Genomic DNA, 22,654 nt, shown 5'->3' on the forward strand with positions numbered 1-22,654 from the left:
TTCTTAGTTACTCTTATTTAGTTCTCGGAGGATGAAAGCAGTGGAATATATATATATGTGATGGATTCAATTACATAAGTCTAGGGATCTAAATGAGCCAAGTTGATCTTGTGTATTGTTAAGTTCGACTCGACTTGAATAACTTTAAAATGAAGCTTGATTCGACTCGAAAACACACTAACTTGACTCGAAATCAAAATCATGAATTGAAGTTCGAAAAAGCTTGAAATAAAAAAAATCTTAATTTAACTAGTTGAAGTTCAAGCTCAAACTCGAACCTAGACCTTAAGTATATGAAAACTTTACTATATTTTTTAAAAAATAATAAACACATAAATGTCTTTTATCATTATTAATTTAACATTTTAAAAATAAAATTTTAATATATTGTTTTTTTTCAAATTGCACTCAAACTTTTCGAGTCGAGTATAAAGTAACTTGTTAAGAACTTGAATCGACCTGTCTATTCCAATCAAGAATTTATCGAACTTTGATTGAGTTAAATTTGAGTAATTTCATAATCTATCTTATCTCATTTATGGTCTTACATTAGTCTAAAATTAAGTTGTATGTGTTTTAGTAAGATTTTTATAGTTGATATTTTAACAACTTAATCATCGAATTTCATATTCTATTTATATATTATATATTGTAAATATTATATATATATATATATATATAAAATTTTGTGTAAATTAAAATATCTAACTATTATTTTATATGAACTTCATAGGGGAAAACTAAAACTAAAACATTAGTGATCATAGGTGTAGTTTACCCTAAATTTTATAAACGAGAGGAGGAGATAATTGGACCAAATTTTCATAACTGAGTCGGACCCGACCCGGCTAAAACCCTCGTACTCGCGTAGCTTTTCTTCTTATTTCACTTCCCTGTTAGTTCCGCTGCAGTCTGCACTGAAAACCGAAGAATTTAAAGCTCTTGTTTTGGTCTCAAGGAAGAAAAAAGGACTTTGGGTTTATTGTTTAAATGGGAAAGCAGAAAGTAAAACCCCTCCTTACATGTTTCACTCAAGAAGGTGATCACCTAGCCATTTTGTCCCCCGATGGAACCGTCAAAGTAATTTTCTTGTATCCCTATATTTCTCTTTTCTGCTATTTTGTATATAATTTTTATTTGGGTTGTTATCGATAATTCAGAATAGTTGGTTTTCTTTTTTGCTCTTTTTTCTTTTTATGTAAGCAAGAGTATAAATTTGTACTTATATGAAGTTAGTGTTACTATTAGTTCCATGATAGTAATAATGAGGCTGGTTTAAGAGCTAAAGTTATGTCGGAAATGTTGTTGTGAAATCGACTGTGATAGTGGCAGGGAAATAATCCTTCAGACAACGGGACAAGTAACCATGTGCAAAGAATCCGGCTCTAATTCGATGACTTTTTATTGCATGTTTTATCTGCGTTGGATTAGTTGCAAGAGATATTAAGCAAATACACAAACCAATGAATAAGTTCCTTGTTTCAAGTGACTGGATTATGGACCTCCTATATATCTCATGGGCGAGTAATCTAAATTATGATCTTTGCTAAGGAATGGTAGTTGTTTCTTATCTATAATAGTCATTTGAGTTTTCTCACGTCGACGCTATTCCATGGGATTATCATAGCAGTTAATAAGGTCAAATGAAGACTAATAAGTTTTAGGTTGCTTTTTGTTAATTGCTAGCAACTTTATTATAGGGTACTTAATAGAAATTGGAGACATGGTTGCTTGTAATTATACCATTCTTGTACCATAGAGTGTACATGGGACTACACCTATTTGCTTGAATGTTTACTTTTCCATCTTGGTTTCATACCGAAGATTCTGCATTATTTAGGTTTTACTCTAGGGGTCTCAATTGTTGCTACCCGGTAGAAAGCATTTGATAAATATTCGTTTTCCTCTTATATTCGTGAAAATTCATTTTACCTTTGCAGATATGGAGCACAAGTACTGGGAGTTTATTGGCAGAGTGGAAGCAATCAGATGCTAACCCTGCTAATAGTTATTCCAGTATGGCTTTCAGTTTTATCAAAAAGAAGGTAGCCTCAGATCCTCTTGAGGATGTTTATATGGTCCATTCTTTTTTTCAACTTAAAACCTTTTTACACCGGTTTGTAATAATCTATTGTTGTATGTGTTGAAATTTTAGCATAAAAAGGGGCATGGGACTTGCTTACTAGCTCTTGGGACAAATGAAGGGGACATCTTTACTATTGATGTCTTAGCTGGTGACAGGAAGTGGTCATCTATTGGTTATTATCCTGGGTATGATTCCATATTTGTTAAGAATTATTGTTGCCAAAGTGCTTAGAGGTTCATCTTATCCTTCTAATCACACCTTCTTGTTTTGTGTCTCTTTGATGATGGTGAAAACTTGTCTCTTTTCTTCTTTATCTTTGCACATGATTTTGAGTGAATCTATTAAGCATGTGAAATTTTTTGTGGTTATCTTTTTCTAGTAGATGGTTTAGCTGATATTGTTCCATTTTTTCCAGTGGAATTGCGGGTCTTTCGTTCACAAACAAAGGTCATAGTCTGTATGTCATTGGAAGCAATGGAAAGGCATCTGAAATGAACTCCGAAAATGGAGATTTAATAAGGGAGTTCAAAGCTTCCAAAAGATCCATCTCTTCTTTGTCATTTTCACAAGGTCAGTAAGTTATGAAATGGTTACTGCTTTGTTAACTCATCTTTTGTCCTGTGTTAATTATTTTCCTATATGCTTTTCAGATGGGAAGTATTTGGCTTTAGCCAATGATAAGATCCGTGTCGTCAACTTGGACAATGGGAAAGAGCTTCTGAAATCTCCTGATGATTTAGTGAGTTAGTTGTCTGCCATCTTTGGTGATTTACCTATTATGCACAAAGGATTGATGGTTTTTGATTAATTTGTTATCACAGGATCCTGTGCAATATATAAGCATATCCAATGATGCCAAGACAATTGTTACATCAGGGTTCGGGGAGACTAATCTTCAACTTTGGAGTTGTGATTTGAGTTCCAAAACTTTGAGTGGTGGCTCGCTTATTACAATACCCCACCCTCCATTAGCATTTGAATGTAAGAACAGTGGTAGTGAAGAAGGTGGTTCTGTGATCTTAGCAGTTTCGGAGTCTGGTATTGCATATCTTTGGAATTTGGACACCATTTCCCTGGATGATGCTAAACCAACAAAGATGACTGTAAAAACTGATAAAGTTGTGGGAGAGCAGCAGAAGAGTGCAGGCTCAAAGAAAAGTAGTACTCCTATTATCTCTGCTAGAATACATGCTTCAGGCATGGACCAAGAGGTTGTTGCCCTTATTGCTTATGGCCGGTTAGACTCCCCAAAGTTTACTCTTGTGAATGTTAGCAAAGCAGGGGAGAATGTTGTTATAAATGCTATGGATCAGACTGAAACTATTCAAGAAAATGGGGCATCTTTGCTAAAAGGTGGGACATTAATTTCCTAGAATGGCTTTTTTTAATAATCCGTGATTCTGAAACTCTACTTATTTCTTCTTCTGCTCCTTAATATTATTGTGAATGGTCTGACATTATATGCTGCCCCTTAACTTTCAATAATTTTGAATGGCAGTTGATCCAAATGGAAAACCAAATAAAAAAAGAGCTGCTTCTGATCCAGACCTTACAACTACAAAAGACACAAATGATACGGGTGAGGGGTGCTGCATATTGCTGAATGCCTTTTTCTTCTTCTTTTCCAAACCATAATTTCTATATATAGATAAACACTTGGCATAGCGTTTTTGTACATGTATGTCATATGTTTTGGTACACTGATGTTTGACAAAACTCTTGACTGGGTAAAGTATTGAAATATGATTGCTTGCTTTCTTATCACTGTATATTATGTTCTACATAGTACTGATTGCAGTATTCATATTGTTTCTTAATCCTTGGTTGGAGCAACATGTCTTCCCAGGAAGCATTTTGTGACATGTCAAATGTGGTGATGCCGAGAACACAGTATGACATACAGCTTTGTTTTGGTGTAAATATTATACAGATTTAATTCATATTAGATCTTTATAATAGCTTCTGAGATAAGCCGTTTCTTCTTTCTCTTGAAATTTATTTCAGTATGATTTTTGAATAGGTCATGGAGAGAATGTAGATGGAGTCCTTGTTGATGATGATCCAGATGAACCTACCATGGCTGAGAAACTTACAATTTTAAATTCAATAGAGAATGGAGAAAATGAAACCACTGAAAACCAAGAAAGAGGAGAATCCTCTCCTCATGGCAAGCCTCCCACTGCAGATTCAGTTAATGTTTTGCTTAAGCAGGCACTGCATGCTGATGATCGTGCGCTTCTGTTAGACTGCTTATACACTCAAGATGAGAAGGTCATCTCATAGTGACAGATCTTTTGTTGACAGAATTATATGTATGACAGCGATGCTGATATGAGAACTTTCTTCCTTTTCAGGTTATTGCAAATTCAGTATCACAGTTAAACCCGTCTGATGTTCTCAAGCTTTTACGATCTCTTGTATCCATTACTCAATCAAGGTGAAGTATTATATGTTTCAATCAACCATGAATTATGTTCAAGACACTTCCACTCTTTCTTTTTCCTTGCTACTGTAATTGTATGTAAAGCCTATTCCCTTATGCTGATCCTGGAGAAAAGGGTGATTTTAACAAAGCCTACTCACTTCCTTTATGGCGGCTCATTGCTTATTGTTGGACAGCATATTTCTCTTGTTTTTCATTTATAACCTCTGCTGAATTTTTGTCAGCTATATTTCCAATTTAATGCAGGGGCGCAGTATTGGCGTGTGCCCTCCCTTGGATAAAGAGTTTACTGCTACATCATGCTAGTGGAATCATGTCTCAGGAATCCTCTATTCTTGCTCTGAACTCTTTGTATCAGGTCAGATGAGTAGTACCAAATCATGGATAGTTCTTTTTTGTTTTTGTAATGTATAGGTAACTATATACTTTGATCTTTGCTGTCCGCTCTCAATCATATACCAATATTCAAAATGTGAATGCTTGTTTTTATGCAGCTTATTGAATCTAGAGTCTCAACTTTTGAATCAGCTCTTCAAATATCAAGTTGCTTGGACTTCCTTTATGCAGGGGTATGTGTTGTGTTGAAATTTTTGGTTGATTGGAATTTTGACGTTTGATTTGGGACTTATGCAGCAAACTGCCTTCTTATTTTTTGTATTTTTATTTTGTGACAGATTGTTGAGGATGAGGTCGATGAGAATGGCAAGATTCCAGTAGTATTTGAGGACACAGATGAAAGTGAGAAAGAGGAATCAGAAGATGCAATGGAAACGGACGATGAAGAGAAGGAAGATGGCGAAGCATCTGATGGGGTCAGCGATTTCGAAGGGATTGATGATATGAGTGACTGATGAGTAATTACGATTGGTTCGGGTTCATTCTGTTCGAAGGTCATAAAGTGATTTTATAACCATCAAAGGAAGGGAAAGCAATTAGTTTCAGACGATCTTGTTTCATAGAAGATTAGCGGAGAGCAAACAGAAGCATCTCATAAACTATAATTGAGAGTTTAGATTCTGCCGAGTAAGTTATAGCAGGAAGTCGGGATAAGTGGAGGAGAGGAAAAAATTGATGCAAACTTGCAGATGCTGCTCTGCTATATCAGTTTTGCAGGATGTAACAGTAACCAACGTTCTGTTCTGTAAACTTCTTTCAACTATTGAAAACATTTGCATAATTTCGTCTGCATAAGAAAATTTGAAATCTCAATTAATTGTACGCTACTATATAAAGAAAAATCTTCATATAAAATGATCTTAGTCAATGTAATATCTTTTTAATCGACGGGAAATTACTTGATTTTGACGTAAAATAAAAAATAATAATATTTATTTATTTTTTAAAATATTTCCCAAAATTTCGAAACAAACGAATGTATAAAATATATTTTTATTTTACATTTATTCCATAGGGAAAAAATGGTTAGTTTTATTAGGCTTATAAAACGGGGGAAGTGACTCATTATCCTCAACTAAGAACACACGAAGCTTCTCAAAAAAATGGCAACGCCAAGCCCTGATTCATCCTCACACAGCAATCCTCGTCTTCTTTGGGTTCGACCAATCACAAACCACAAAGGAAACCATCCTGCTTGGGCACCCATCGACCAACTTTTATCGGAACATGGCCAAGTCGAAATCCAACACTTCAAGCTCTTGCATCGAGTAGGCGGTGGCAGTATGGGAAATGTATATGTTTGTGAGATTAACAATACCGCCATCGAGTCCAACTATCATCATCATCATCATCCCCACTATCCTCACTGCCTTTATGCTATGAAAGTGGTCGATAGGGACAATCTCAAAGCTAAAAATAAGTTACATAGACATGTATAGTTTTCTCATTATTCTCTCACAGAATTACAAAACTGATAAGAGTTTATATACAACCTTTATCATACAAGAATTGTAACATCCCAAATTACGGGTTAGTGACTAAATTGTAAAATTTTGGAATTTGGTGATTAAAGTGAAAAAGTTGAATAGTTCAATGATTTATGTGGAGATATGTCCTAAAAGTTTATAGTAATTATTAAGAAAATTAAAGGGAAAAATGGTCATTTGACAAGAAAGATTTTTATTTCCCTTATAAAATAAGGGAAACTTACGTGAAATTCATTTTCTCTCATCTTCTTCATCTTCTTCTTTTCTCCACCGTGGAGCATACAAGCAAATGAGAGTTTCCTACTTACTTGATTATTTGGTGAATTAAAGGTTGGATTTTGATCATTAGATGATAATTAAGCTTAAGGAAAACTTAATTTGTTCTAAAACAACAAGATGAAAGGTATATGAGAGATTAAAGATTTTGAGTTCTTGAATGAAATCTTGAAATAGAGTTGATAAGTTGAATTTGACTTGTCATCTATGAGAATAAGAAGTTAGAAGTGTTAGAATTAAGTTTGGATAACATGGAAAATTTGGTATGATTATTGATTTCTATATGGAGAATAGAATTTTGAGGTTTAAGATGAAATAAATGGATATAAATTAGTTTAAGTATGTATATTTGAGTTAAGAATAGAAAAGTGAATGAAACATGAAAAATTTAAGTTGTTATAGTGAATTTTCGGGCATGAACAATGATTTTCTGGGCTTGAACGAAAATTCCAGATTATGCAGGGGGTACAGATACCCCCTAAATGAAAAATAAAATTTTGGTTCATTAAACCGGCGTAAGTTATTAACATCTAGTTTAAGGTTTAGGCTTCTGATAATTGTTTTGAAATGTTATATTTATGTAGATATTGAGCCTAAACAAGTTCCGAAACAATCAAAGAATTAGGATTGAATCAAAGCAAGGCTAAGGTGAGTGCAATTTAATTGTACTTATGCTATCAAAGAACATTGGCTTGCGATTAGCCAGTGACGGAGTTACTATGGTAAGAAGTGACTCCTAAAATGTTATATGATTGATATGATTCTTATGAGTGCATTTTAGTTTATAGGATTATAAGGAATTGGACTTGTGATAAGTCTATTTCCAATAGTTATAGTGTATGGAGTATTGATTATAAGGATGTGAATGACATGAAATGTATGTATACTTGATTATATGTACTATGTGATATGCCATATGTGAAAATAAAATATGAACTATAGGAAAGGATTATGTGATGTATATATGAACAAATGTGAACAAAATATAACTTGCATGTTTACATGAACACATGATATATAATATAAGTCATATGATACAATTTATATGATTACATGGACATGAGATATATGATTACACATACATGTGGTATGTGACAGAAGAGAAAGAACAAGTGATATGAAATGTATAAATGATAATGCCCATGTTATATAATACGAGAGCTATAGGTATAGTTGGCATGCCAAGAGTCGAGGGTCTACGCGGTCCTTCGGGACATATACAGTGGTCCTTCGGGATAAATACATAGGTCATTCGGGACAAATTTCATATGTCACTCAGTGGGACTTATATGAGCTGTGGTGACAACATTAGTGCACAATCTCAACATATTCACATACCTTCAGCTCTCAACAGTGTACATGGGCTAATAAAAGAGATTAAATATAATATATATGATGTATATGCTTTTGATGATATGAAATGTTACAAGAATTATATGATGATATATGTTTCTATTTGATATGAATTGTATGAAATAATATATGTGTTATGAGTCATTGTATATGTTATACAAATGAGATATAGTATATATGATAATAGCATAAGAGGTTATATGAACAAGAGATAAGAAATATGAATGATAATAGAGTATGAATATGATAGAGATCATGATAATGTTGGCATATGTACATATATATATATTCTGTTATGTGAAATGTTTTATGATTTTTATTATATGTTTATATGCCTTACTAAGTCATCGACTTAACATGTGATTGTTTCACACGTAGGTTTGGAAAGCGGAAAGAGAAGTAAATAGGAACAAGACATGTCAGTTCTCCTTACCAAAGATCAGATCAGAAATGTAGATATAATTGCATGTATTTTGTTATAAAGAATTTAGTTGGTATGTAATAATATAAAAGATTTGTATTAGATACGCTCTGATCGAGTTTTGGAATGTTTTAAAGATGTATTTGTAAATGAAAATTTTATATGAATGAAAGCTTAGAATTTTATGAGTTTTATACATGTTTTGTCGAGATACTGTAGCAGTACTGGAGCAGGGGAATCGGTACACTGTAGCAGGGTATCGATACCCTATTTGTAATATGGAAAATTTAATATTTTAGGTAATGTAGCATGTTGCTGTTCATACCATATTTTACTGTTCATAAAACGTATATTTTCTTAAATTGGTTATAACAAACATAATTCAACAATATATTATCGTATTTTCTTAAAAAAAGTTCAAATATCTTGATATTAATAAGAAAAATGTTTTGAAAAGTCAATGTGACATCTCGAACTCATATTCGGGTCAGATACGGGTTGGGGTATTACATTTAATGGTATCAGAGCTACGGTTTAGCCGATTCTAGGCTAAAAACGAAGTTAAAAGTGTTTTAAAAAGTATACATGCCAACATAAAGTGAAAAATTTTATGATCTGATAGTGTAAGGAGTGTACTGTCTTGCTAATAGAATTAAAATGTTATGTTATATTAGATGTATGATCATAAGAGTTTCCAAAGTGAAGCATAAGGCAATACACTGAAGGTAATAGCATTCACCTGCCCTGGCCAGGCAGGGAGAAGGCAGGGAGAAGAGCGAAAAACCTTAGGGCGTGCCTGTACAAGATTAGAGAATGTTTCATGATGTTAAATGATATTATGATGTGTTTTTTTAATTTTATACCTCTATAATTCATAGAATGAATGTATCGAAAAGAGTTGAGAACACCCGAGTTCAAGGGTGAATTTGAGAAATGTTTCATTCTTATGGAAATTTGATTAAATGATATAAAGATAATGTTATAAAGTTTTCATTTCTCCAAATTGGAGAAGTTAAATTGAGTAGTTTCGTTACTACGTGGGCAAACTAGAAGTATGGTGGACAAATGTCACCATGAGAATGTTAAAGACTTAGTGATGTGGGTATTATTTGTAGAAGAATTCAATAATAAGTACATGTGTAACACCCCCAACCCGTACCCGACCCGAATACGAGTCTGAGGTGTCACATTGACTGTTCAAAACGTTTACTTTGTCAAAATCTAATGAAATTCAGTTAGACATTTCCAATAAAACCCAAATAATTTCTATTGTATAAAAAGTATGGTTTTACAAATTGATCAGAGCGTATCCAGTACAAATCTTTTATCCTACATGCCAACTACATTCATATGATAAAATACATATAATTCAAACTTATTTCTGATCTGAATTGTGGAAAGGAGAATCTGACCTGTCTTGCTCCTCTAAACTTCTCTTCTCATTTCTGTAACCTACGTGTGAAACAATCACACGCTAAGTTTATGACTTAGTGAGACATTACATTTATAAAAGAACTCTAATTATTTAAACATGCAGGAACACATCATCTCATGATGTCATACCAAAACAATTTAACATTACATACAATGTAATATACACATATACATATCTCACACTATTTCCATTAATAACCTTATTCCACTATCCATATTCTTATCATTTATGTCTCATAATCATATACTCATATATTCATTCTTTTAAGCCACATATGATTCAATTAATCAAGCAATATACACATCATCTCATATATCATATAATACAATTCATATAACATATACTTTACATGTAATATATATATTTATTATTATCTCTTTGTTCGCCCATGTACATCTGTGAGAACTGTAGATATGTGAGTCTATTGAGGTTGTGCACTATGCTGTCACCATAACTCGTATGGGGTCCCACTAGGGGCTATGAGATTTATCCCGAAGGATCTATGTACTGTATTTGTCCTGAAGGACCACTCCTTAAGAAATATATACATATTCCAGTGGATCAAATCTGTCTCAAAATACCCTGTAAATGTTCCAAAGGATACATATATGTCCCGAAGGACCACGTAGACCCTCGAATCTTGGCATGCCAACTATACCTATAACTCTCGTATCATATAACATGGGCATTATATTCATATCACTTCACATATTCACATATACATTTCACTTTTCATATGATTTCATAATCATATATCACTTATCTTATAACACTTCTCTTGTGTTCATATGGCATGTAACTCATTGTCACATAACATGTATTCACTTTCATCATATTTTTCTATGATTACCTATTTTATCTCATAACCATATGTTCACATAATCCACATAGCACATACAAAAAACATATCCACTCATATAATCAAAATACATATATTTCATGTCATTCACCTACTTATAATCAAGACTCCATGCACTTTAACTATCAGAAATAGACTTATCACAAGTCCAATTTCCATATCATTCTATAAAATAAGATGCACTCACATTGGCCTCACTAAGTTCCAATCCACTTTTATGATTTCTTTTCTTTCGACCGAATCTTAACTTGATGATCATACCGGAACTTGTTCGTGTTCGATATCTTTGAGCTTGGAGATACGGGAGGAGGAAGAAGAAGAAAGAAAACTCTGGATAATTCTCTCATTTCCCACGTGGTTCCTTATCTTATAAAAAGAAAATAAAAATCTTACTTGTTAATTGACCATTTTTACCCTTTAATTCATTCAATAATTACTAAATAACCTTCATCATATTTCCAATAAATCATTGAACTATTCAATTATCCTACTTTAATCACCAATTTCTAAAACTTTACAATTTGGTCACTAACCCGGTATTGAGGATGTTACAACATGGATGACCAGTGTATAAGATAAATGAAGCTCGAATATATGAGCTTGAAGTAAAGGAATTACACATGCATGTGTATGAGTATAAGTTTAATAAGTTAAGAAGAATTATTGCTGGGTTGATTCTGATTAAGAAGGATAAGAGGGATACATGTGATTGATTGTTTAAGGTTTGTGCCTTAAATTAAAAGAGTGTTACTGGTTTTGAATTTGTTCTCGTTTAAAGAAATGGTTAATCACGTTAAAGCTCTAGTAAGAACTCAAAATGAAAAGATTGGAGAATATTAAAATATCAAGGAAAGGTTTAAGAATATGTATATCAGTGATCAATTATAAGACAAAGGTAAATGGAATGGTTGAATTCGAACCAAAGGAATTGTATTGTGGACGAGTGAGAATGAAGGTTTGATAAGGGAATGAAATAGCGAATGAATGATTTGACCGAAAATAATATATATATATATATATGGATAGTTTGATGAAGGTTTACATTTGGATTGAAAGAAATAAGTTGAATAATAAAGTAGTGTGATAGTGAATGTATTAAGTTAAAGGATTTGTATGTTTGATGGAAACAAAGGATTGATAGAAAAGTTAAAAGGATAAAGAGGGATAAGTGTAAATGATATGAAAAGAATGTAAAAGCATAAGGGAAAAAGGTAATTAAAGAATTAAAGTAATGAAGTGAAGTTTATGATATCACGAAAGATTTGTTGAAGAGGTGATATGTGAAAGTGAATAATGGACATATATATAATATTGTGTATAAGCAATAATGTGGATATGATAAGGGATTTGCATTATAGATGGAAAGAGTTAGCAATGACTAACAAAATTATGTGATGGAAATGTATTGGAATTATAAGATATTGTTAGGTTATAATAACCAAATATGAAGTGGACTCGAATACAATGTATATTTTAATTATGTAATGTGATGTAGTGAAGGAGATAAGGATTTGAATGTTCAAGAGAATATAAAGAGTAATAGAAAAGTTTGAGAATGAGTATATCGGTGAACAATTTATAAGATAAAGGAAGTTATAACGTTTGATTTTGAAACAAAGGAATAATACTGTGTGTGAGTAAAAGTCTGAGTTTGAAAAGTTGAGTAAGATACTGATAACTCCGTAAAAAGACTACTTTTAAGGCCTTTTTGACTTAAGTTATTGTTTGTTTAAGGGTACATATAGGTCATTTTAGATGTATGTAGCTGCATATAATTGCATTTTTGGTGGTTGTGTCATTTTATTTTATTAAGGTGCTATATGAGGAGGAATGTGTGGTTTTTTAGTGATGTGCAGAAAATAACAAGCAAAATAGGCAAGCTGGGAAGTAATGCCGCGGCATCACACGTTGCTGAAGCAGATTGAAATGCCTCGGCATTTCTGGCGTAGAAAACGACAAAAATATACAGTTGTATGTGGACAACTGGCTCTGCACGTGAAATGATGGTTGTAACAGCCTGTTAGGGGACCACTAACACCTAGAGGATAAGGTTCATGCCCAACATGTGATTCTAGGGGTATGAGGGGTATTTTGCACCCAATAATATCCCAACAACCTCATCATTACCCCTAGATATTTTTATTATATATTACACCTCACAAGAGAGAGAGTGTGTGGAAGAAAGGAGACGTATATTGTAGCAGAAAAATCAGATTTTTATTTTCCCTTTTCCTTTCTTCTTCCTTGGGGTTTTCCTCAATTGATAAAGCTTCAAGGAGTGGCGAGCTAGGCGCCGAGAGGAGCTAGCGAGCTAAGGCGGTTCGTGGTGGCCGAGGAGACCTCCGGTGGCGCTCGTCGAAGGCTCTTTCTCACTTCCCTTTGCTATTATTTTATTTATTTTATTTGTGGGTTGTTGGTACGAATATTTTGTGGATTTTTCTATGGATATTTTGAACCCCACCATGAACTAACTTATTTGGTGGTGGTTAGCTTAATGAATGTTTTAACTTTATTTTAATGGTATATTTAAGTTTATTTTGGTTATTTATTTGCTTTGCTTATGAATGCTTCACCATCTAGGCTTGTAAGAGGCATGGAAGTGTCCATTTCTTAGATGATGGTTAGGTGTTCGGAAGAATCCTAAGCTAAAAATACTTGTAAGTATTCGGAAGAAACGCAAGACAAGATCCTCATAAGCAATGGGTTATAGTATTTTCAAGGGGTTTTGAACCGGCCTAGGAATATTATAACCTAATCCCTTAGATCTCGGAAGAGACTAGGATAGGATTTCAACGACTAAAAAGGGTGTCTTTATCAATAGGGTAGGCTGTCCATCATCGTTGAGTGAGAGCAGATGCCTTGGCATCCTATTCTGTTAGGTTACTGTGAGAACATTTTAGGAAAGCCCTGTCGAGTAAGTAAAGACCAGAAAGCTTAAATCTGCCTGAGAGATCAGTTTAGCATTCTTAGATCATTCCCTACCATTCATTCCATTGAAAGCTTGTCACGTGAGGATTATCTTCTTTTTATTTTATTTATCTTTTATTTATTGTTTTTACCATTTTTCATTGTCTTGACATTTCATCATTTTCAACACTAAACATCTATTCTTGCCACTACATTTCCATTTGCTACACCATCACACCATCAATCCACATTCACCAGCATACACATATCAATTACCGTGACATTTGTATATATCAAGACTAACTATACTTAGATAGAATAGTGCATAAACTTTACTCAATATTCTTCCAATCCCTGTGGAGATGATACTCACTCATCACTTTATTACTTGAGCAATTATGTATACTTGCACATTATTTGCGTACATTTTATAGTACTCACAACACGCGAACAAGGTTTTGGCGCCGTTGCCGGGGATTGGCAATTGATGATGTTGAGTTTAGTTGTTGCACCATTTTATTTATTTTCTTTGTACATAGTTACTTGTTTTTGTGTTTACCTTTTTCAGGTGTTACGTTGTCGCGTGACATGTAAAAGACCCAAAGAACCATTATTTCATATAGAACATGAGGCTCATGTTGTTCAAAATCAAGTGAAGGATCTTGCAGTTCTAAATGCCACGACAATTCTAAATGTTGTGAATGCTGCTCGACCACAAACTATTAGAGATTACTTAGCTCCCACCTTGGATGACCTAAAACCTGCTATTATAGCTCCCAAGATTCAGGCAACCCAATTCGAGCTAGAACCGGTTATGTTCGACATGTTGGACTTGATTGGAAAGTTTGGTGGTGCTCCTCATGAGGATGCAAGGCAATATGTTCGAGAATTTTTGGAGGTCTGTGACTCCTTTCGACAAGAAAGTATGCATGAAGATGTGCTGAAATTGAAGTTATTTCCATATTCTTTTAAAGATGATGCCAGGGCATGGCTCAATGGATTACCTTCCGGCTCTATAAGGTCTTGGGCTGAATTGTGCAAAATTTTTTGCTACGGCATAATCCACAAAATATGAACAACCATCTTAGGAATGCCATAGCATCTTTTCACCAAGCTGATGACGAGTCAATGCATGAGTGTTGGGACCGCTACAAAGAATTGCTTCGCAAATGTACCAACCATGGATTCCACGACTGGACTCAAGTCGTGATGTTCTACAATGGAGCCAATGCACCCACGAGGATGATGTTAGATGCCTGGACAAACGGCACTTTACTTGACAAATCACCTGAAGAGGCTTTTAGCATTCTTGATCGAATTGCTAACCACGATTACCAATTTCCCTCTTCAAGGTTTGAAACTAGAAGGAAGACATCTGGGACATTCAAGTTGGAAGCTGAAGATTCAGTGTTGGCCCAACTCTCTACCATCACCAATATGTTGAAGAATTTACAACATTCTAATGAGGTGAAAGAAGTGAAGGTTGATAGCTTGGCATGTCTGTTATACCAAGGCAATCACCATGAATATGAATGCCCAAACAATCAAAAGTCCATCAACTATGTGGGAAGCTTCAATGGATGGAGTCAGCATCCTAATTTTTCATGGGAAAATCAAGGAGCTCGTAATGTCAGTCATCTCGCTCAGCAGCAGTATATAGATGAGCTCCCAGCCTTTCAAACGAATATGCCATGGCATAATCAAGGGATAACATCTTCACTTAATACAAGTTCTCTAGAGGCCACTATGCAAGACTTTATGGCAACTAAAAAGGCTCTATTACATGATCACGATGCATCTATTAAGAGTCAAGAAGAATTATTACAAAGTCAATGGGCATGGTTGCAAAGTCATAGTTTGTCTTTGAGAGTTTTGGAAATGCAAGTGGATCAAATTGCCACGGCATTACATGAATACCAACCAGACAGATTGCCTAGTGATACTGAAGTCACTAAGGCTAAAGGTAGTGAGCAATTTAGTACATTCACCTAAGGGAGTGGCACCTATATCTACAAAGATGCTAAGTTTGGGGGGGGGGAACACTTGAAAAACCTAGCTATGAGATTGTGCATGAAGAGTCTCAATTGCAAGAGGACTTACATTCGCTGGAGAACAAAGCTGGATGTTCAATAAGTAAACCCAATGATGGCAAGCAAAATAATACCACGGCAAAAGAAAAACCCCCACTAGCAGAAGTTGATGACCAAAGGGAAGCTGCATAATTATGCCACGACAATTTTGTAGGCACTTATGAGTACTTGAAGCTCGATGAAGAAGACAAAGATGACCTTAAGGATATTTCAAAAGAGACGGGTCAGTCTAGCTTACTCATAGCTAGACCAGGTATGAAATCTGAACCTGTGGATTTCATTGAATTTACTCAACCCCAATTAGTTGCCCATTTTTCTAGGCTAGAAATTGTTAAAGCACTAAGGAATAAAATGGAGAAACAATTCCCTGATGTGAAATTATTATTTGCCACAGCATTGTCGTGGTACACTAACATTGTCAATTTTCTCGTTAGTGGTGTTTCGCTTTCGTACTTGAATAGCCAGGGCAAGAACAGATTGATGCAGGATGTTGACCCCTACTTCTTGAAAGCCTTTGCTGCCCAAGCAATTAAAAGATGCCACGACAACGGGGAGAGAAAAGAGAGGACTACTGCAAAGGTCCTACAAATCGGGTTCTATCGACTTACACTAAAGGTGGCGCTGTTATATAGGTGGAGCATTTTGGTTTATACTGGTGCTCCAATCGAACGCGACAAAAATGCCATAACAATTCATGATATTTTGGAGTTTGCATCCCTTGAACCCTTTTTAATTTATGTTTTAGAAGTTTTATTTTGTCATGAGTGTTTGTTTGTTTATTTTTATTTGTTTTATTTCTTTATCTTTAATTTTAATATTACTTTTTTTAGGACAAAGGGTGTTTTGAAGGATGAGTATGATGAAATCTCACGAGGGAACTTCACAGGATACTGCAAATCAATATGTCACGGCAAAGATAGATGCAATCGATGCTCTAACAAGACGCAGTCGTTGCACCTGTTCACAAGGAGATGCTCCCACATTTGGCTTATAATCTTCTGGTCATCTTAGACAAGATCTTGCCATCATTTTAGGATGCCACGACATTTGCAAATGTCACTCAACAAGACAGTACACCCAAGTCAGAGGATATTAACCCAGTCAACATGGACTAGATGACGTCTGAAGTCATCTGTTGGGCGTATGGAGACCTCAACATCTAAGAACACTGAAGGCCCTAGCACACCACCTACTGAACCCAGTTCTGATCCTGACAAAAGTCCCACATCACTGAGGAAGTGCACCAGACGCAATACTACTAGCATTGCCAACGCGACTCCACCATTATCGTAGGAAGACAATGTACCTTGCATTGCATTGCATCGCATCGTATGTAGTTTAGTTTTAACTTAGTTTTTATTCAACATTGAGGACAATGCTTCTCTCAAGTTTGGGGGAGATAGTGTTCTTTGTAGAACATGTGCATGATAATATTAACATAATGTTATGCATGGCATCAGTAAATGGTAGGACAATTAGATGAAATGTTTTGATGATACCTGATGAATATGAACTTTTTAGGCTAGAAATTGAATGTAAATGACTATTGAGAATGATAGAACTGACTCTAGGGCTTGATGCTTTGTGAATTATTATTACACGATTTGTATGTTTTCTATACTTAAAGAACTTAGGAAGTTTTTATGAGAGAACTCTGGTTAGCCTTGGCATTAAAATATGGTATTATGCTTAAATGATAAATCATTGTTTAAGAACTCCCTTATCTCTGAATTTTGCGTGAATAAATGCTTCGGCATAGCTGTAGAGGGACACTCCTCTTTGCAGTGGCATTGCCTGGAACTCTCTTTAATAAATGGCAGCCACACGCATACGAGTGAATGAAAGTAGTCACGGGATGACTCTGCCTGACTAGCTTGGGGGTGGAAGGTATGCTCTCTTTCACCTAGAGTATGGGATGGTAGGAGTGATGAGCTGACTCCCTTCGTAGCAGTGTAAAAAAGTGAAAAAGTGAAAAAAAAAAGAGAAAAAAAATATGTACTAAATGAAAAGGGAGTATAAATGTGCTTAATGAATGAGTAAATGTCGTGGCGAAACTAGGGAACTCAATTAGAAATTGCCTAAATTCGTTAAGTATAGATTAGATACAATCAATCACACACAACACCATAAAGGATCTTGACCTAGGGAAAAGTACTTGAATTCTTGATATGTCTAGCATGTTGAAGCCAATTATTCTGAGGGTTGAAATTCAATTCTTGTCTTGTTGTCCTACTGTTGAAATTGCCATGACATTTTGATTGTGTTAATTGTTATCCATTGCTTGAGGACAAGCAATAGCTTAAGTTTGGGGGTGTGATAACTCTGTAAAAAGACTACTTTTAAGGCCTTTTTGACTTAAGTTATTGTTTGTTTAAGGGTACATATAGGTTATTTTAGATGTATGTAGATGCATATAATTGCATTTTTTGTGGTTGTGTCATTTTATTTTATTAAGGTGCTATATGAGGAGGAAGGTGTGGTTTTTAGTGATGTACAGAAAATAACAAGCAAAAATAGATGAGCTGGGAAGTAATGCCGCGGCATCACACGTTACTGAAGCAGATTGAAATGCCTCGGTATTTCTGGCGTAGAAAATGACAAAAATATATAGTTGTATGTGGACAGCTGGCTCTGCACGTGAAATGATGGTTGTAACAGCCTGTTAGGGGACCACTGACACCTGGAGGATAAGGTTCATGCACAACATGTGATTCTAGGGGTATGAGGGGTATTTTGCACCCAACAATTTCCCAACAACCTCATCATTACCCCTAGATATTTTTATTATATATTACACCTCACAAGAGAGAGTGTGTGTGGAAGAAAGAAGACGTATATTGTAGCAGAAAAATTAGATTTTTATTTTCCCTTTTCCTTTCTTCTTCCTTGGGGTTTTCCTCCATTGATAAAGCTTCAAGGAGTGGCGAGCTAGGCGCCGAGAGGAGCTAGCGAGCTAAGGCATTTCGTGGTGGCCGAGGAGACCTCCGGTGGCGCGCGTCGAAGGCTCTTTCTCACTTCCCTTTGTTGTTATTTTATTTATTTTATTTGTGGGTTGTTGGAACAAATATTTTATGAATTTTTCTATGGATATTTCGAACCCCACCACGAACTAACTTATTTGGTGGTGGTTGGTTTAGTGGATGTTTTAACTTTATTTTAATGGTATATTTAAGTTTATTTTGGTTCTTTATTTGCTTTGCTTATGAATGCTTCACCATCTAGGCTTGTAAGAGGCATGGAAATGTCCATTTCTTAGATGAAGGTTAGTGTTCGGAAGAATCCTAAGCTAAAAATACTTGTAAGTATTCGGAAGAAATGCAAGACAAGATCCTCATAAGCAATGGGTTATAGTATTTTCAAGGGGTTTTAAACCGGCCTAGGAATATTATAACCTAATCCCTTAGATCTCGGAAGAGACTAGGATAGGATTTCAACGACTAAAAAGAGTGTCTTTATCAATAGGGTAGGCTGTCCATCATCGTTGAGTGAGAGCAGATGCCTTGATATCCTATTCTGTTAGGTTCCTGTGAGAACATTTTAGGAAAGCCCTGTCTAGTAAGTAAAGACCAAATAGCTTAAATCTGCCTGAGAGATCAGTTTAGCATTCTTAGATCAATCTCTACCATTCATTCCATTGAAAGCTTGTCACGTGAGGATTATATTCTTTTTATTTTATTTATCTTTTATTTATTGTTTTTACCATTTTTCATTGTCTTGATCATCATTTTCAACACTAAACATCTATTCTTGCCACTGCATTTCTATTTGCTACACCATCACACCATCAATCCACATTCACCAGCATACACATATCCATTGCCGTGATATTTGTATATATCAAGACTAACTATACTTAGATAGAATAGTGCATAAACTTTACTTAATATCCTTCCAATCCCCGTGGAGACGATACTCACTCATCACTTTATTACTTGAGTGATTGTGTATACTTGCACATTATTTGCGTATATTTTATAGTACTCACAACACGCGAACAGATACCGTTGAGGAAAAATTTTGATGGAAAAGAATGTATATGATCAAGTTGATAAGATTTTTGTTGAATTATGTTTCGATATAACAAATTTAAGGCAAAATGTTTTTGGACTTGAATTGAATTTATTCAAAGTTTTAAAAAGGTTTCAAAAATAATTCAAAGTCCATTAAATTCGGATTTGAGCAAAAATGCTAAAGGGTGTCAAAGTGCATCCATGCACTCCTGCAGTGCATCCATGCACCTCTGTACCCCTGCAGTGCATCCATGCACCCTTGCAGTGCATCAATGCACCCCTGCAGTGCATCCATGCACTCCATTTCGAATTAAATTAGTGCATCGATGCATCCTGCTGTGCATCGATGCATCCCGTTGTGCATCGATGCATCCTGCTGTGCATCGACGCATCCTGCTGTGCATCGATGCATCCTGCTGTGCATCCATGCACCAAGGCTACAACGGCTAGTAACATCTAGTTTATTTGAATTTAATGAAGGGGTATCGATGCACCTTGATAGTGCACCGATGCACCATGTTATGGGTAGCCTTTTTTATTAGAAAAATCATCCCCAAATGGCTCCAAAACATCCCCAACGGTTATATACGACATCAAACACATTCCAAGCTATAAATACAAGCTAAGGACACTTGAAGAAGTAAGAGAATAACTATCCAAGCAATCAAACACAAGAGAAGAGTTTTTCAATCTTATTTCATCTTTCTCTTGTAAATATTTTGTTCTTGTGAGCTCAATCTTGTAAACACCTACCTTTGAGAGGTTTATTTGTTTACTTCTTTTATCCTTTTGTAAAGGGGAAAGGTTTTAGCTTATCCCGTGTAAAAGCTAGGGAAATGTTCTAGTTTAGCCCGGAAAAACAAGGGAGTTGTAAGGTTATCTCTTTGTCCTCAAAAGAAAGAACAAATTATTTAATTTGTTGGAAAATACTTGATGAGGAGCTAAGGTAGTGGACGTAGACTTTGGTTGAGAAAGTCGAACCACTGTAAATCGCTGTTCAATTCTCTATCTTTCAATCTCCTTACTCTCTAAATACAAAACCGTTCTGACCCCTCTTTACAAACCGTTCCGATTGTCGATTCGAGCTTTCGAAAATCATAACAATTGGTATCAGAGTCTAACTCGTTAAGAAGGTTTAAACACCTTGAGATGATCCTCGAAGAAGCTCTACCAATTTTTGACGCAACCGACAAAGAAATGATTTTTTCCTCCGGTGCTTATTATCTTGAAGAATATCCCATTATGGATTCACAACCGGTCAACAAGTCACTCTTATTCAATGGAGCAAATTATGCACATTGGAAGAATAAGATGATGTACTTTATTCAATCCTACAATCTAGGATCTTGGAACTCAATCATTGACGGTTACTCCTCTCCACCCGACAAGTACAACGATTGGAGTAGAGAAGAGCAGAAAAATTTCCAGCTTAACTCTAAGGCTATACATATTCTATTATGTGCTTTAGGCCCAAATGAATATAACTTTAGGCCCAAATGAATATGGAAGAATCTCATCTTGTTCTAGTGCCAAAGAGATTTGGGATAAGCTCCAAGTCACTCATGAAGGAACCGACAAAGTAAGGGAATCAAAGAAAAGTCTTCTCAACCATAGCTACGAGAACTTCAAGATGAAACCCGATAAAGACATCAAAGCTATGACGGATAGATTTTTTGTGATTGTCAACGGTCTCAAGGGATATAGATAAGTAATCTCTAATGAGAAGCTTGTGAGAAAGATGATATACTCTCTTCTAAATGAGTGACAATCGAAGAAGACGACTATTATCGAAGCAAGAAACTTAAAGTCTCTCACTCTCAACGAGCTAATTGGTTCCCTTCTCACTCATGAGATGATGGTGAAGGAAGATAAAGAAATGGAAGAGAAGAAAAACAAGAAGAATGAGGAGGTAGGCATTGCCTTCAAATCCACCAATGAAAGCTATCAAGATTCAAGTGATGAGGTGGATGAAAATGATGATGAACAAGAAGAAGAGATGGTCAAGCTCTTGAAGGAACTCAAGAGATTCATGATTTCCAAGGAAGTGAAACATGAATTAACCAAGAAGAAGAGTCCCCCGATATGTTTCAATTGTCAAAGAAAGGGGCATGTCAAGTATGAATGTCCTATTCTAAAGAAAAATAGGAAGAATGCATTTGTTGCATCTTGGAGTGATGAAGATGATTCCAATGATGAAGATGAAGTAGTCAACCTATGCCTCATGACCACTCAAGAAGAATTCGAGGTATCTTCTAACTCAAATGAATTTAATTCATTTACTTTTGATGAGTTACAAGATGCTTATAATAGGTTGTATTTGGGATTTGAGACCATGAATTCCAAATATACGAAATTAATTTCAAAACTCAAAATTAAAGATAATTTGATTTTGAAAGCAAAAGTTGATTTTGAAAATCAAAATGAAATTTTGAAAAATAATTTAGAGCTTTCAAAAATCAAAATAAATGATTTAGAAAAAGAAAATTTTGAGTTAGGAGTTAAGCTTGAAGGCTTAACAAAAGAAAAAGAATTAATTTATAAAAATAACCTATTATGTTTAAAAATGGCAAAATGCTCTCATTGTCATTTTTATGGTCATTTGGAACATACTTGTCCTTTAAAGAAAGGAAAACATTTTAAAATTAGACAAGTATGGGTTCCTAAGGGAACAAGGGGCATTGAAACTAACGTCCAAGGATCCAAAGCAATTTGGATACCAAAATCGAAATGAATGTCTCTTGTAGGTGTGTAGGAGCAATGGTGATGAAGATGATGATATTCAAGATGCTCTAGCCACACATGAAAAGGAATGAGTAACCTCTAAGCTTAATGTTTTTAATTTTAGTTATTTGGTTGCTCATAAGATTTATGCATGCATGAGTTTTGATTTT

General features: G+C 34.9%; 1 protein-coding gene and 1 pseudogene across 1 annotated transcript; both read left to right on the top strand.

The window, feature by feature from the left end:
• Positions 1 to 930: 930 nt before the first annotated feature.
• On the top strand, positions 931 to 5,597 carry LOC120194082 (WD repeat-containing protein 43-like). Its single transcript, XM_039196474.1, has 12 exons — positions 931 to 1,080; positions 1,941 to 2,045; positions 2,156 to 2,271; positions 2,502 to 2,656; positions 2,737 to 2,825; positions 2,908 to 3,439; positions 3,585 to 3,665; positions 4,107 to 4,357; positions 4,441 to 4,523; positions 4,776 to 4,887; positions 5,024 to 5,098; positions 5,204 to 5,597. Exons 1-12 carry the CDS (start codon positions 991 to 993, stop codon positions 5,378 to 5,380), a joined length of 1,866 nt encoding a protein of 621 aa, XP_039052405.1. The 5' UTR covers positions 931 to 990; the 3' UTR covers positions 5,381 to 5,597.
• A 431-nt stretch (positions 5,598 to 6,028) lies between these two features.
• LOC120194465 overlaps positions 6,029 to 22,654 on the top strand; it is a 29,679-nt pseudogene continuing 13,053 nt past the window's right edge.

This window comes from Hibiscus syriacus, unplaced genomic scaffold (genome assembly GCF_006381635.1).
Source record: "Hibiscus syriacus cultivar Baekdansim isolate YM2019G1 unplaced genomic scaffold, ASM638163v2 tig00116997_pilon, whole genome shotgun sequence".
Lineage (NCBI taxonomy): Eukaryota > Viridiplantae > Streptophyta > Magnoliopsida > Malvales > Malvaceae > Hibiscus > Hibiscus syriacus.

Bases quoted from the DNA above. Each gene is read 5' to 3' on its own strand.
- LOC120194082 (XM_039196474.1), top strand. From the start codon at position 991: ATGGGAAAGCAGAAAGTAAAACCCCTCCTTACATGTTTCACTCAAGAA. The intron at 4,358-4,440 runs GTCATCTCATAG...CTTCCTTTTCAG, and splicing joins TATACACTCAAGATGAGAAG to GTTATTGCAAATTCAGTATC. The intron at 4,888-5,023 runs GTCAGATGAGTA...GTTTTTATGCAG, and splicing joins CTCTGAACTCTTTGTATCAG to CTTATTGAATCTAGAGTCTC.